Source organism: Dendrobates tinctorius, unplaced genomic scaffold (genome assembly GCF_039654945.1).
Source record: "Dendrobates tinctorius isolate UK_male_01 unplaced genomic scaffold, ASM3965494v1 ptg000058l, whole genome shotgun sequence".
Classification (NCBI taxonomy): domain Eukaryota; kingdom Metazoa; phylum Chordata; class Amphibia; order Anura; family Dendrobatidae; genus Dendrobates; species Dendrobates tinctorius.
The window spans coordinates 1625293-1639684 of record NW_027361726.1 but is presented as its reverse complement, the minus strand read 5'-3'; the positions used below and the strand labels follow the sequence as shown (position 1 = coordinate 1639684).

Genomic DNA, 14392 nt, shown 5'->3' with positions numbered 1-14392 from the left:
GTCCTTATGTATTAGTAGTGAAACCCCCCCCCCTGAATAGCTGGTATGAAATGCATGAATAAACCATTGTACTCATGGTTTTTTGCACACACCGAGCTGTGTCTCTGGTCAGGTGTGTCTCAACCAAGGCCATGATGTGAGGGAGATATTGCCTAATCTGTGAGAACACCTTAATTTTCTTCTGGTGGGGTTTAATACCCCTCACATTCCAGGTCATGCATATTAATTCAGAACCCATTTTTGCTTATCTGGATATAATGCATATTGGTGCCCAAGCAAAATTTAGAGACATCACATAGATAACAGGACTGCCGTTGGCTGCGACTTTTACCTAAAATAAAAAATTAAAACTTTTGAAAAAAAAAAAGCAGAATAAGAACCTAACAATATAGGAGCAAGGTCCCACGCCCCTATCAAAAAGCAAACAAGGGGATACCATCAGTGAACACCGTGTCGGTATTGTTGGTAACTGGATACCCACCGAGAGTCCCAGTTAGGGCTCCGTCACACATAGCGACTCACCAGCGATCCCGACAATGATGTCAAATTGTCAGGATCGCTGGTGAGTCGCTACATGATCGCTGGTGAGCTGTCAAACAGACAGCTTCACCAGCGATCAGCACCAGCGATGCAGAGCGCGTGGTGTCGCTGTGTACTTTAGTTACCAGCGCGCTGATGCAGGGAGATGGTAACTAAAGTACACATCGGGTTTCTAAGGGGTGTGCGTCACTTAGAAACCCGACGTGTACCTTGGTTACCAGCTCCCTGCATCAGTGTGCTGGTAACTAAGGTACACATCGGGTTTCTAAGCATCACCTGGTGCTTAGAAACCCTGCGTTTACCTTACCAGCGTGCTGACCGCTGGTCTCCCCCCTGTCACACGCAGCGATGCGTGCTGGCCAGCGGGAGACCAGCGATCAAAAAAATGTCCTGGCCATTCCAGGACGATCAGCGATAACCAGCAGGGGGGCTGGTCAGTGTCACACACAGTGATCTCGCTGGTGAGATCGCTGTTGCGTCACAATACTTGTGACTCAGCAGCGATCTTGCTAACGAGATCACTATGTGTGACGGGGGCTTTAGACCATTAGTAAAAGAATTCAGGTTAGCAGTAAATACATTAGGATTCTTTTGCACGTGGACAACCCGGAGCCAGGTCGGATAGATCATTGAATACAGAATGTTCCTCTCCTTGAGCCGCTTCTTGATTTTGATGAATTGTGCTCCCTGCTTCTGAAGTTCCATGGAAAAATCCAGGAAGATCGAGATCACAGCATTGTCGAACTTGATGGGACTTTTTTGCCGTGCGAGACACAGAATGGTATCTGTCTTTACAGTTGAGGAGACGTGCCAGGTGGGGCTCCCGGAGGAAGGGGTTTTGTAGGAACCCCAACAGCGAACACTGAGGAGAATTCATCCCCCCGAGAGGCCTTGAGCCAGCCCTCCAGAAACTGCTCAGGATGCTGACCTTCTGAGTGTTCTGGCAGACTGATGACACGGATATTATTCCGACACATTCTGTTCTCCAGATCATCCGCCTTCTGTTTCCAGGCGTTCATAGAGCCCGCCACCTTTGCTAACTTGGCATCCATAGGTGTGATGGTGTCCTCTACCTGGGACACACTTGTCTCCACTTCCGTAATGCTTCCCCTCATGGCCTGCATATCTTGACTGTCTCCCCACCTCAGTGTAAACGTCCTCTATTTTCCCAGTCAGGGATTTCCTAGTTAGGGATGGCCTGCTTCAACTGTTCAGACGCTTGTTTAAGGGTCAGTTTTTCCTGCTCGTTCTCCTCCTCACCCCCAGAGGGACGATTTTTACGCTGAGCTTGTGAAGGGTTATTTCTAAGAGACCGTGCACTTTCAGAGGGGTCGAGTCTGGCAAACTCTTTTAATTTTTCTGCTGCTGCCGATCCTTTAGTTTGATTCATGATCAATGGCAGTGCGGCACAACACTATGACTAGAGGTGTATTGTCTGGGGTTTCTTCCCCTCCAATTATAAGCACAGCAGGGGTAAAGTTTAATGATTTTGGCCCGGGAGCAGCTTCCATGCAGAGGGGGTCACATAGATCAGTGAGGGCGATGCCTGGTATTATATCAGAGGCTTCTAGTAACCGGGGGTGGGGGGGGGGGGGGAAGAGATCCGCAGCACCTGCAGAGACAGAAGCAGTGGGGGGAGCAGAAGTCCCCACAGTAGTGGCACCAACAGGTGAGTGAGTCTATTAATAGGAGGGGCGGAACGCGGGGCACTCACCGCGTATCCCCTCATTTCCTCAGGATGCAGATCACTGCCCGGTAACGCTGCGGCGATAGAGGCTGGACGTCACCGCTCTCACTGATAGAGCGTGTGTCTAAGTTGGCCGCCGCCTCATGCAGGCCCCGCCGCCAGCTCACCAGAGCCGTTTTGCTTCTTCCTGGGGGGTCCCAGTATCCAGAGGCACCAAACGCCGCCGAGTATGTCACAGCAGCAAGGTGTCAGATACAGGATACAAGCACGATGATCGGGAGCTCCTACAGCGTGCGTCCTCCTTCCTCGGCTACATAGCCACACCCGTCTTCCCCTCCAACATACTTTGTGTCCACTTGCCCTAAGACCCCTCAAATGTGCATGGTTGATTCTCTCTGGATCATGGCCATCATTTAGCATGACGCATGGGAAGATTTGCTAAGCAAAATACCCCAAAATTCTGTTTGAGAAACGCAAGCATTAGACACTGGTTATTCACCTGCCAAGGCTGCCTGAGAAGAGTCCGGTTCAGTAATGGCCTACACCATTATTTTCACATGAAATATTGCTGTAAAGAAAGTCTGCCAGAAGTTGGCGCTAGGAAAATGTCGACATGTCGCACAGCGCGCATCGGTGTGATAACATTAACACAATTTGTCTGTCCGGCTTAGTTTTATGCTTTAAATTCCAGGACAGGATTAATAAATCTGCTCATGGTTGTTTGCAGGTTTATGTTAAAAAGGACCACACAGGGGCAGCTGTAGATGAATTAGCCAGAGGAGGTTAGAGAGGTAGTTCTTTAATGATGTTTATTGCAACCACATGTGGGATTATTGACCATGTATATTGTTTTCTTTATAGGCCAAAAGCAGTAAAGAGGCCATTGAATCCTCTGGCATCTGGACGAGGTAAATCTGGGATCTGTCTTGCTAGGCCTCAGGCCTAAACATTGCGCTAAGAAACCATGTTAGTGCTGTCCTTAGCAGCCAATCAGATTCAAGTTTTAATTTTTCCAGGGAAGGTTTGAAAATGTAAGCAGGCATCTGGTTGGTTTCTATGGCCATCACAGACCTTATTTCTGAGGCCTAATGTGATTTCTGGCATGGGCAGAGATGATAGCTGCTGGTGACACGAGATGTAATCTTATGTGTTAAGTCACTTATCATTCCTATAAAAATGTACAGACCCACTATAAATATAACATTTCTAAAGGATGAGCATCCACTCTTCCCTACATATTCTAGTACATGGGGCTGTCCACCGAAAAATAAAAATGGATTGGACGGAGCTTTTTATTTTCATCCTTGTCACAGATCAGCATTGCCCTTACAAGTCTATGGGCCCTTTAAAAACTTGGGGTAAGATGAGTGGCAATCAATATGACTGTGAGTACTGCCTCTCCTAGGGTAGGTGCCCATAGTCCCACGTGGCAGTATGCCATTAGGTAGCTGTGGGCAAGATGGCTGCTGTCTACAGTGGCAGTACGGGATGTACCTACCGCTATTGTCCTAGCCCAGATTGCTGCCCGAGGCGAGGTTCATGTATCGGCATTTGTTTTTATGGGACGTTTGGGAAACAGTAAATTGAAGACTATGCTGTGTTGTACAACTGCTTTTATATGGCTGCAGTTTGATATACTTTCTTTCTTCTGCTTTCAGGTGAAAACGACGGTAAGGGGAATATAATCTAACATTCATCGTATTGAGCCCATTTCCAATAGTGTTTACTATGAGCCTGGTGTCTGGGGAAAAGCTCAGGTTTTCTTGAATTTGCTACCAGTTTCTCAGAACCCATTCACAGGTTCAGGATTTGACAATTATTTTATTATGGAGCGCACTCTGAAAATTCATACAAAACCTGCAGTTAGTTATTTTATGGTTTTGGTAAACCCCAGCGGCAGTTTTGTTTTTTACAATACTGTCCTTTTACTCCTCATCCTCCCCGGTTCCAGTTGTGAGCCTTCACTGCTGTCCCCATTATCTGTTTTGTGCGCAGACGTGGCATCTGCAGCCAATCACTGAACTTTGCGTCACAAGACACTGATTGGCTGCAGTGCAGATAAGAACCTACATCTGGAACAGTGACAGACTTGTGCTGGACCCGGGGAGTGTGAGTAAAGCACTCATAATCTGCATCTGATGACTGTGAATAGGATTTTTGTAACCTTTTTCACTTGCACTAGAAAAAGATCTACACAAATTTTGGTCTGTTGCAAAAACCTTAAAGTAGAAGCTAATCTCACAGATTCTACATGCAAGACCTGGCAGATTAGCAGCAATAGATTGCACCTCTGTGCAGAAATGTTACTGTCTGCCTTGGATTTCTGCCACAGATCCTCTAGTAAATATCTTCTGGATTTCCTGACTTATTTCCTCTGACAATACCTTTTAGGCCTGTTTCACACTTACGTTTTTCTTGTCAGTAGTCATCCGCCAAAAAGGCAGAGAACGGATCCGTAGCCGTGGAAACACCAACGGGAGCCACCGGACCGTTGGTGCGCCGGGATCCGCCGACCTGGGACAGTTAAAGGATCCGCGCAGAAAAAATAAAAAAAAATACTGCCAATGTAGCTGGATCCGAGAGCGGGCAACTCGTGGTGTCAAGAGCCGTGCCGGGATATCGTGGGATGAGAGACTTTTTCCTTCGGCCGGTATTTAGGGTTAAATCTCCAGGAGTAGCAAAAATGCGGATCAGACGTTGCTAAAAACGTTGCATTGAATGGCAGATCCTTTTTTTTTTTTTTTTTCCAAATCGGTGGATCTTGACTGATGCTGACAAACGGATGTGTGAAACAGGCCTTAAGTGACCTAGCAGGGTTTTTCGAAGTATATAAGGTTGTTGGGAGATGAGGCACCTCTACTCCATTCATCCTCTTAAGGGCTTGTTCACACGTTGCGCTTTTGCAGTATTTTTTCAACAACGTGGTCATCAGAACAGTCCAATTGAAAAACAATATTCCAAGTGCTGTCCATGTGAAGTCATATTTATTTTATTTTTTGGGGTGCGAGCACTTGGCCTGAAAATACTGTCGTGTGAACTTGGCCTTGTATAGAGTAATCCTAGTTTAATTTGGATCGCCGTCTGCTGGCCAACTGTTGTATTGCACACGCTGCGGATTAGGTGCGGATTCATCCGCGCGGATTTTGTAAAATCCGCAGGTGAAACCGCAAGTCAAAATACCTGCGGTTTTGCCCTGCGGTTTTTCATCTCAATGGAGGAGATGGCAAACCGCAGCAGAATCCGCAGAAAGAATTGACATGTCAATTCTTTCTGCGGATTGAAAACCGCGGAAAATTCCGCACCGTCTGCATTGCGGTTTTTGATTCCCATAGGGAATCATGGTACTGTACACCGCAGCACAAACTGCTGCGGGTGCACACAGCCTCAACTGCTTGATTCTGATTTCTCATCACATAGGTTATTTTACCCCCTGAGTGTTTTTCTGAAATGTTTTAATGTCCAAGTGACTTGCAAGCTTCAGATTGACTAATATAAATTGTATTTGAACTAGATAATGATTTCATCGCAATGCTCATTATGTTCATCTAACCATTTTTACTGATCTTTTGCAGAGGTCATGTTTTACAGCTGGTTGGAAGGTAGGTCTGCTAGAATTGTAAATGTAAACTTTTATATATATATATATATATATATATATATATATATAGTGAGTGCATCCTACTGTTTATTATGGCTGGAGCCCAACTTTTGATTATTGTATGATATGGATTTGGTGCGGGGTTGGTGCATTCCACATGGAAAGTTTTTATGTATTTTATTTAGCTTTTTTGCATATGTAATTTTTCTTGTGTACGTTTAGGTCTGTGTGTTGAGAAGAGGGCGTTCTACCGGCTCATTTCAGGACTACATGCCAGCATCAATATTCATCTCAGTGCAAGATATCTGCTGCAAGGTAAAAGCCTGTGCTCAATCCGAAGGCGTAAAACATGAGTTTTATATAACCGCATTGGCGGTGACGATGGCTTTACTGCCACAGTGGCATAAAACACTGCCAAAAATTGCCCTTTGTTTTATGTCCTTGTTCAGACACGTGGATGAATAAAATCTGGGGCCACAATATCACAGAATTTCAGATCCGCTTTGATGCTGCACAGACTCAGAATGAAGGTCCGAGAAGACTGAAAAACTTGTATTTTATCTATTTAATTGAGCTTCGAGCAATTTCCAAGGTGCTGCCCTTCTTCGAGCGTCAGTCTTATTTGCTGTATACAGGAAACAAAACCCAAGACCTGAAAACTAAGAACCTTCTGCTTGATATTCTCCGGGATGCCAAGTAAGTCCTGCTGCGCTCTTGGGGGCTTTATGACTCTCGCAGGGTCTTTGCCTTCTGCCTCAGAAATCTATGCCCTGCAGGGTGTATTTATAATTCATTGCTCTGGGTAGTTGTATATGTATTATGTCCAGTGAGTGATCCAACACACCATTGTTGTGGACTGTAGCCTGTGTACAGGATATGGTGTATACACACAACCACACCCACACCTGCCTCTGGCAAAAATTAAGAGAGCACTGCACAGTTTTACAAAAATCAGCTTCTCTACATGTCTGACAGCCAATTCCATTCCAGTGTCAGTAGAAATCCAACCAGGGTACACCTCATTCTACTTAATGTGCTTCTGATTAGGTGAACACCTCAACCACATCTTATTTAACGAAGGAAAGTATAAAAAAACCCTGCTGTGGTGTTCACAATCCTCTTGCAGTAGGACAAGCTGGAATGCAAAACAAGTGCTAGTAATATCCCAAAAGTAATAGGAATGAAAAAATGGCTTTTAACCATGCCAAAGGAGTTGAAAAGAAAAGTCTTGAGTGAGGAAAAGAAGGGCTCAATACTGGCTTTACTAGCAAAGGGATACAGTGAACGTCATGTTGCCTCCATCCTTAAAATTTCTAAGTCTGCAGTCCGTTACAACAAGGTCAAGCAGCAGACATTGGGGACAACAAAGCTACAGACCGGCAGAGGGCGAAAAAGACTCTCCACTGACCGGGATGACCGTCATCTTATTCGAATATCACTCAGCAACTGCAGGATGACATCAAGTTACCTACAAAAGGAATGGCAAATGGCAGCTGGGGTGAAGTGTATGGCAGGAACAGTTCATAACATACTCTTAGAGGCAGGGCTCAAGTCATGTGAAGCTAGAAAAAAAGCTTTTCATCAATGAGAAGCAAAGGAGAGCCAGGCTGAAGTTTGCCAAAGATATAAGGATTGGACCATAGAGGACTGAAGTAAGGTAATCTTCTCTGAGTCTAATTTTCAGCTTTGCCTGACACCTGGTTGTCTAATGGTTAGACAGAGACCTGCAGAGGCGTACAAGCCACAGTGTCTTCCACTGTGAAATTTGGTGGAGGATCGGTGATGTTCTGGGGATGCTTCAGCAAGGCTGGAATTGGTCAGGTTAATCTTTGCGAGGGACGTATGAATTAAGCCGTAAATAAAGTTATCCTGGAAAGAGTTGATTCCTTCTGCTCAGGCAATGTTCCCCAACTCTGAGGACTGGTTTTTCCAGTAGGATAATGCGCCATGCCAAGCAGTTAGGTCAATCAATGTGTGGATGAGGGACCACCACATCAAATCCCTGTCATGGCCAGCCCAATCTCCAGACCTGAACCCCATTGAAAGCCTCTGGAATGTAATCAAGAGGAAGATGGATAGTCACAAGCCATCAAGAACTTAAATTTTTGTACCAGGAGTAGCATAAGGTAACCCAAAAGCAGTGTGAAAGACTGGTGGAAAGCATGCCAAGACACATGAAAGCTGTGATTAACAATCATGGTTATTCCACAAAATACTGATTTCTGAACTCTTCCTGAGTTAAAACATTAGTATTGTTGTTTCTAAATGATTATGAACTTGTTTTCTTGGCAGCATTTGAGGTCTGCAAGCACTGCATTTCTTTTCTATTTTGACCATTTCTCGTTTTCTGAAAATAAATACAAAATTTAGTGCTTGGAAATTCGAAGACACATTGTCAGTGTATAGAATAAAAGAGCAATTTACACTTTACTTAAAAATATACCTATAAAGAGAAAAATCAGACAAACTGATTTCAGTTTTTGACTTTTCCACAAAAAATTAAAATAACCAATAGATTTCGTTCAACTTCACAATTGTGTCCCACTTGTTGATTCTTCACCAAAAATTTACATTTGGTATCTTTATGTTTTGAAGCATGATATGTGGGAAAAGGTTGAAAAGTTCCAGGGGGCGGAATACTTTCACTAGGCACTGTATGTGTACTAAAAATATATATTATAATATTATATAATTTCTCACCAACCTCTTCTGAAATATATCGCTGACTTCTTTTTTGCATATATTGTAGAGATTTTCCTCTGCATTTTGATGAAAACTCCCTTTTTGCTGGGGATAAGAAGCAAGCCGACAGATTAAAGGTAAATGTTGAGCTGCACAAATGACCAGGCTAACGCAGGTTTTTGTTTTGACCACAAATGCTGATGGCCCTGCGATCAATGGTATAACGTGCCCCTGCATGACCGCTCATCTCATCTGTTTCCCGATCTGCCGGCAGCATTAATCGGCTCCTGTCTGCACTGTTGCACCTAGGGGTGTTTTTTACTCTGACACCCTGTGTTGGTTCAGAGAAAACGCAGATTGAAAAGCCAATCTGGGACCGTAGTGAAAGATGAGTCCAATGTGGTTCCCGGCCAGATTCTCTCTGCTGTATCCAAGTGATGGCTGGGTTCGTATGCGCACTCTTAGAAGAGACCTGCTGGTTACCTAGAGAGGTGTGGAAATAAACCAGTTAGGGACATTATCGGACTAGTTGCGTCACATCATATGGTTCCTCAGGCTCTTTGAACTTTATCTGAAATGCCAAAGTATATGCTTTGAATGCTTCTGGCTGCAGTTGTGCCTGTGGTTTGAGCAGCGTGAATCTAGTGATGGGTTTCTTATAAGGTTGCATTTGCACGGTGTGTGCTACAGCATGCTGGAGCGCAGTAACTTGCCTGCAAAGGCAAATAAGCTCATGGGTTTGCAGGTAACAACTCCGTTATGCCACAAGTCCATGCACTTATTGGTTGCCGCTGGTAGGGGGCTGTTGGTCGCATGCAGCCGTTGCGTCATGTGATGTCAGCACAAGGCCTCATTCAGACGTAAAAACACAGACCATAATTAATCAATGTTTCACCTCAGGAGCTTTGGCTGCGTTAACAGACTGTACACGGAGACCATGCATGTGCTGGCTGATATTTCATGGACCCATAAACTTGTTACTTTTGCTTTGTGGCATAGATCAAAAACAGACATGTGTCTCTGATTTTTATTTTCGGACACGTGAACTGGTGCATAAAATTTATAATGGGTAGGTACTCTATCCATAAATACAGATAGGGCGCATATGTGAAAAATGGATGCATGAATGAGCACTAAAGGTGTTGTCTGACAAAATTGGATCCAAGCCTGGTGGTACTTTAAAATTAGTAGCTGAGCTTTACCCACCTAAGTAGAGGAGCATTACCGGACTGTGGAAACCCCTTCTGCTCCTGTGCTGCCTCCCCGATACACACCTGACACTGTTTTTCCTGTCTGTATGATGACTCTGTTTTCTCTCCCACAGGAGGACTTCCGACAGCATTTCAGGAACATCTCCAGGATAATGGACTGTGTCGGCTGCATTAAATGTCGGCTTTGGGGGAAGCTGCAGGTGGGTGGTTGGACATAAGATGCTACATTTTGGTTGGGGCCTTACTTGTATGGTGTAGTGTTTTTTTTTTTTTGTTTGTTTTTTGTTTTTTGTTTTTTTGTTTTTTTTTTTCCTCTGTCCCCCCCCCCCTTCTGGTTTTGGGATTTTACTGCATTGTCTGTTATGTTGCTCTGCTTCACTGCATGGATCTGATGACTGCTGCAGTCCTCCATCTTTGTTGCTGGGCTGCTCCGGGCTCCACTTTGTTCCGTGTAGATCACATTATCCTATAGCCGTCCACCATCCTCCTTCTAGTAGTTGACTCCCAGCAGCGTGGCGATGAGGTCATGGATCACTAATTTCCATTCTCCATCCTGCAGACTCAGGGGTTGGGTACAGCACTGAAAATCCTTTTCTCAGAAAAACAACTTCAGCGCATGCCTGAGACTGGACCTTCTTATGGATTCCACCTAAAGCGTCAAGAAATCGTGGCTCTTCTCAATGCTTTTGGCAGGTGGGTGTGCTGCCTTTTCCAAGCGGCAAAGTTAGCCCTGCATCTGTGGGGGATTGTAAGCCGAGGTCCTATAATAAGGGGAACTTGAGGCATGACGCATATTCGAAAGTTCCAATGCTCTTAATTTCCTGTAAATCAGATTTTATAGATTCTGGAGGCTTGGACCTGTATTAGGAAACCACACCATTACTGTGATCCTGTAAGGTGGAAGAAAAAATACCTGTGTGGTTTTTTTTTTTTGGTTTTTTTTTGCTCGTCCAACCTCACAAGTAGACAAGTAGATTGTTTTATTTCCAATAGATTAAGATGTTTTGAGATGAGTTTCTTGTTTTTTATTTATTTATTTTTTTTTTTGTTTCCCCGAGCATGTTCATAAGCACACTTTAAATTTATATTCTTTGTACATTGATCTTTTTTACTTTTCCTGCAGGATTTCTACAAGTATAAAGGAATTAGAAAACTTTAAAAGACTTCTACAAGACGTGTGACCAGAAAGGGAAGGAGGCTCTGGGAGGACTAGACTTTTTTGCACTATTGAGGGTCCCCTACATGTTTGACAATAACTCTTGGTCAAAGTCTGAGAATTTATACATTCTCACGGTGAAAACAGGTCTTTGAAGGACCTGCCTGTGTATATTGTAAAATAAATGCTTCAGATTTTCTATTCCGCGTGACTTTTAGGTGCACTCCTACCCCATTTCCCGATGGAGCGCGAATCAATGCATTTTTAAAGATAGGATAGAAAAACCTATCCTAAGACATTACGCCCCTTGTAACGTTGCCCATTTTTGTCGATTATCTGCCCCTTTAATTTTAATTTTTTTTCCCATCAAATATTTTATGTTGGTTTTAAATTCTGTTGCTTTGTTATAAATTAGAAGATAGTACCCCCCTAAATAAAATACCCTTGGTTTTGATGGCAGTAGCATTAGCCTTCTCTATAGCTAAGGACTATCTGATGAAACCAAGTGGTAAAATGCAGAGTATCCCTATTAATTGCAATTTTAGATGTCCTTTTTTTTTTTTTTTCTGTGAATCTGTTCTCCCAGTGGGAGGTATAGGGAGAGATGGAAGGAGTTGTACATACTACTGGTACTCAGGGACCACTAACAGTTCAGATTCTTATTGTTACCCAGTTTCCATACAGTCTAAAAAAAAAATAAAATAAAAATATATATATATATATATATATATATATATATATATATATATATATATATATATATATATATATATATATATATATATATATATATATATATATATAATCTGCATGATTTCACAATGTCTTGCTTTGCAGACATATGATTGTGCTAAGGCTGCCCTCTAGTGGTACATTTTTGGAACTGTATTCCTGAAGTGCTCCCATTCATATGCAGTTTCATAACCTACCACTAGATGGCTGGAGAACTTCAAATCAAACTTAACAAAAGTTACCTATTAATGTCTGCATGTAACTTCTCTTCTTGTTTTTATCTGTTGCTTTTTTTTTTTTTTTTTTCTTTTTAAATCCTCCATTCCACTATTTTTATGCCGGGCCTTGTATTAGGATTTCTGAAGACATTATCTGTATGTGTGTGTGTGTGTATATGTGTGTATATATATATATATATATATATATATATATATATATATATATATATATATATATATATATATATATATATATAATGTGTAATATCTTTACGGGTTGACTTTTAATTATGACTTGAATTGCTTACAGCTAATTCTTTTGACACCTTATCTGAAGAACAAGAATTGAGAAACAGGGTAAAGATAGTGTAAATCCTCACGGGACTAAGCTGCTGCATATAACTGAATCAGTACTGTGTATAGATATCGTGAAATATAAAGTGCTGCGAGATATGTTGGCGCTATAGAAATAAAAATAATTACACATCACCGGGGAAAAAAATTGGTCTGCAAGTAAGGTTTTTTTTTCAGATGAATGTATTAAACATCTGTTTCCAAAACTGGGAGTAATGCAAGTCAATGGGGTAGTTCACATGAATGGTTTTACACAAAAAACAATGGTCTGCATGGAAAGAATTGCAGCTGGATCAGACTAGTCCAGTGGTGGTGTAAAAAAAGATCATATATCCGTAAACCATGTGTTCCTCACGGATTCATTTCTGCTGTTGGGATGGGACACTTTTTGACCTTTTATTAAATTGCCCAAATAGAACCTGATCTTAAATGCATGTTCTAAACGGATTGAAGACTGGATGCTTCTGCATGTGCTGGGCTTTGACCGCAGCGGTCTCTAAACTCATGCTGGCCAAGCAGTTACAATGCAACCCCAAATACACATTCCGCCCTGCTACGTCTGTAGGTATGAGGTGGGGGCAGATGAGTTGTATGAGTGCATTTTTCAATAAAGATTCTCATCTGTTTTATCGTTAGTATGTCTGTCTTATAGATCAACATATAAAACAATTATTGTCCAAATACAATTTCCAATATTTATTGCAATGGATCAGTAGAATATGGCTGCAATACAGATGGTGTTGGTGGTATTTTCTTTCCACGTGGACCATTATGCCATGTCAAATCTGTTTTAATAGCGCTATCCAATTTTAACATGGCCAGCGCAGGTATGTAACATATGCTTGTCTGAACCAGGCCTTAGATGCACAACAATGCTTGATCCAAAGAGCGATTACCATGTAACCTCTATGCAGGGGTGAGGTTATTGTCAATCCCCCCTACAGGCTTTCATCAGGAATCCTACAGAAAGTTTCTGACCCTTTCTCCCATTTGCAGCAAGTTGTCAATCCCTTGTATGTGCATCTATGGGCTTTGAGCTAATTTGGCCCTCATGCTTTATACTGCAGCGCTATGCATCTGAATAATTCATAAGTGGCTATATAGGGTAAGGATTGTTCTGAATTTGTGCATAGTCTGCACCCAGCTGTTGTAAAAACTACAACTCTCAGCATGCTTTATACACATCTGAGTGGCATGAAAAAGTTGAGAAATTGACCAAACCAATTTCATGCCTGATTTCACTGACTAAATGCTCGCAGGCTTTGAGGAAGGCTGGCAGATATCAAGACATGTAGAAGGTCCAGGACCTTGGGGTGGGTGTGGGGTCTTCTAATGCCACAGCCATATATTACCGCCCGGTCTCCATCGCTGCTCGCTGTGGGATGGTGCGGCTGCAATACCAGGCGACACAATCGTGTTCTGCATACAAGAGCTTGCAATCTACGGCCAGAACAGTCGGCACCTTTTTGTACCTGTATGTGATATTTGTGTATTTATTAACCCATTCCCCTCCAACTGTACAGAACTGTTACAACTTTAGCACATTGAAATAAACTTCATGTTGATGACCATAAGCCTCGTATCACATTACTTTCTTTTTTGGGAGAGTTCATAGGGAGGAGGCGACAACCACGGCTCCATCAGCTCCTACTTGCTGTACCGACTTGCAGGAGTAGATTTTGGACATAGGCGGCCCATTTATGAAAGATTTAGTATTTGGCCATAGGCTTTATTTCTGGAAGTACAATCAATGTCATTAGAGAATTTTTTCCCATCACCCATGATGGCATGAGAGAGGGGATCCTCCCTTCAAGGACAGGAAACCTTCAAGATAAAAAAGGTTGCTCCTCTCTCGGCATCAGTTGGTTTCCTGTCCTTGATGGGGAACCTTCAAGATCAAAACTTGAAGACTGAAGAGGATTCCCAGGCCTGGGTCGGATGGTTTTTGGCAGGCAACTGACTGCTGCATCCGTCACCAGATGTCTGTAGTCGCCTCGGAGGCCACGTTTTACCGTGCCCTCCCTGAGCGAAGCATGGCCACAGCCCGTGAGGCAATGCCCGGGTGGAGATAGGCGCCTCGGATGCCACGTTTGTGTACCCTTCCTGATGCATGCAGCCCACAAGCTACATTGAGGCGAAGTTCCTTGGAGGCCACACTTACTGTGCCCTCACCACAAATGGTGGCCATGCAGCCCGTGAGGCACATCGGTGCCC

The 14392-nt window shown here is 43.2% G+C and overlaps 1 protein-coding gene across 1 annotated transcript in view; it reads left to right on the top strand.

Moving 5' to 3' along the window:
* The window catches only part of ERO1A (endoplasmic reticulum oxidoreductase 1 alpha), a 65910-nt gene extending 52158 nt beyond the window's left edge, over positions 1-13752 (top strand). The window contains exons 8-16 of the mRNA XM_073577920.1: positions 3089-3135; positions 3886-3897; positions 5800-5826; positions 6048-6140; positions 6275-6521; positions 8575-8644; positions 9832-9918; positions 10278-10411; positions 10842-13752. Coding sequence (XP_073434021.1) covers positions 3089-3135; positions 3886-3897; positions 5800-5826; positions 6048-6140; positions 6275-6521; positions 8575-8644; positions 9832-9918; positions 10278-10411; positions 10842-10899 — 775 coding nt within the window. The 3' untranslated portion in view covers positions 10900-13752. The remainder of the gene's footprint in view (positions 1-3088; positions 3136-3885; positions 3898-5799; positions 5827-6047; positions 6141-6274; positions 6522-8574; positions 8645-9831; positions 9919-10277; positions 10412-10841) is intronic.
* Positions 13753-14392: the final 640 nt, after the last annotated feature.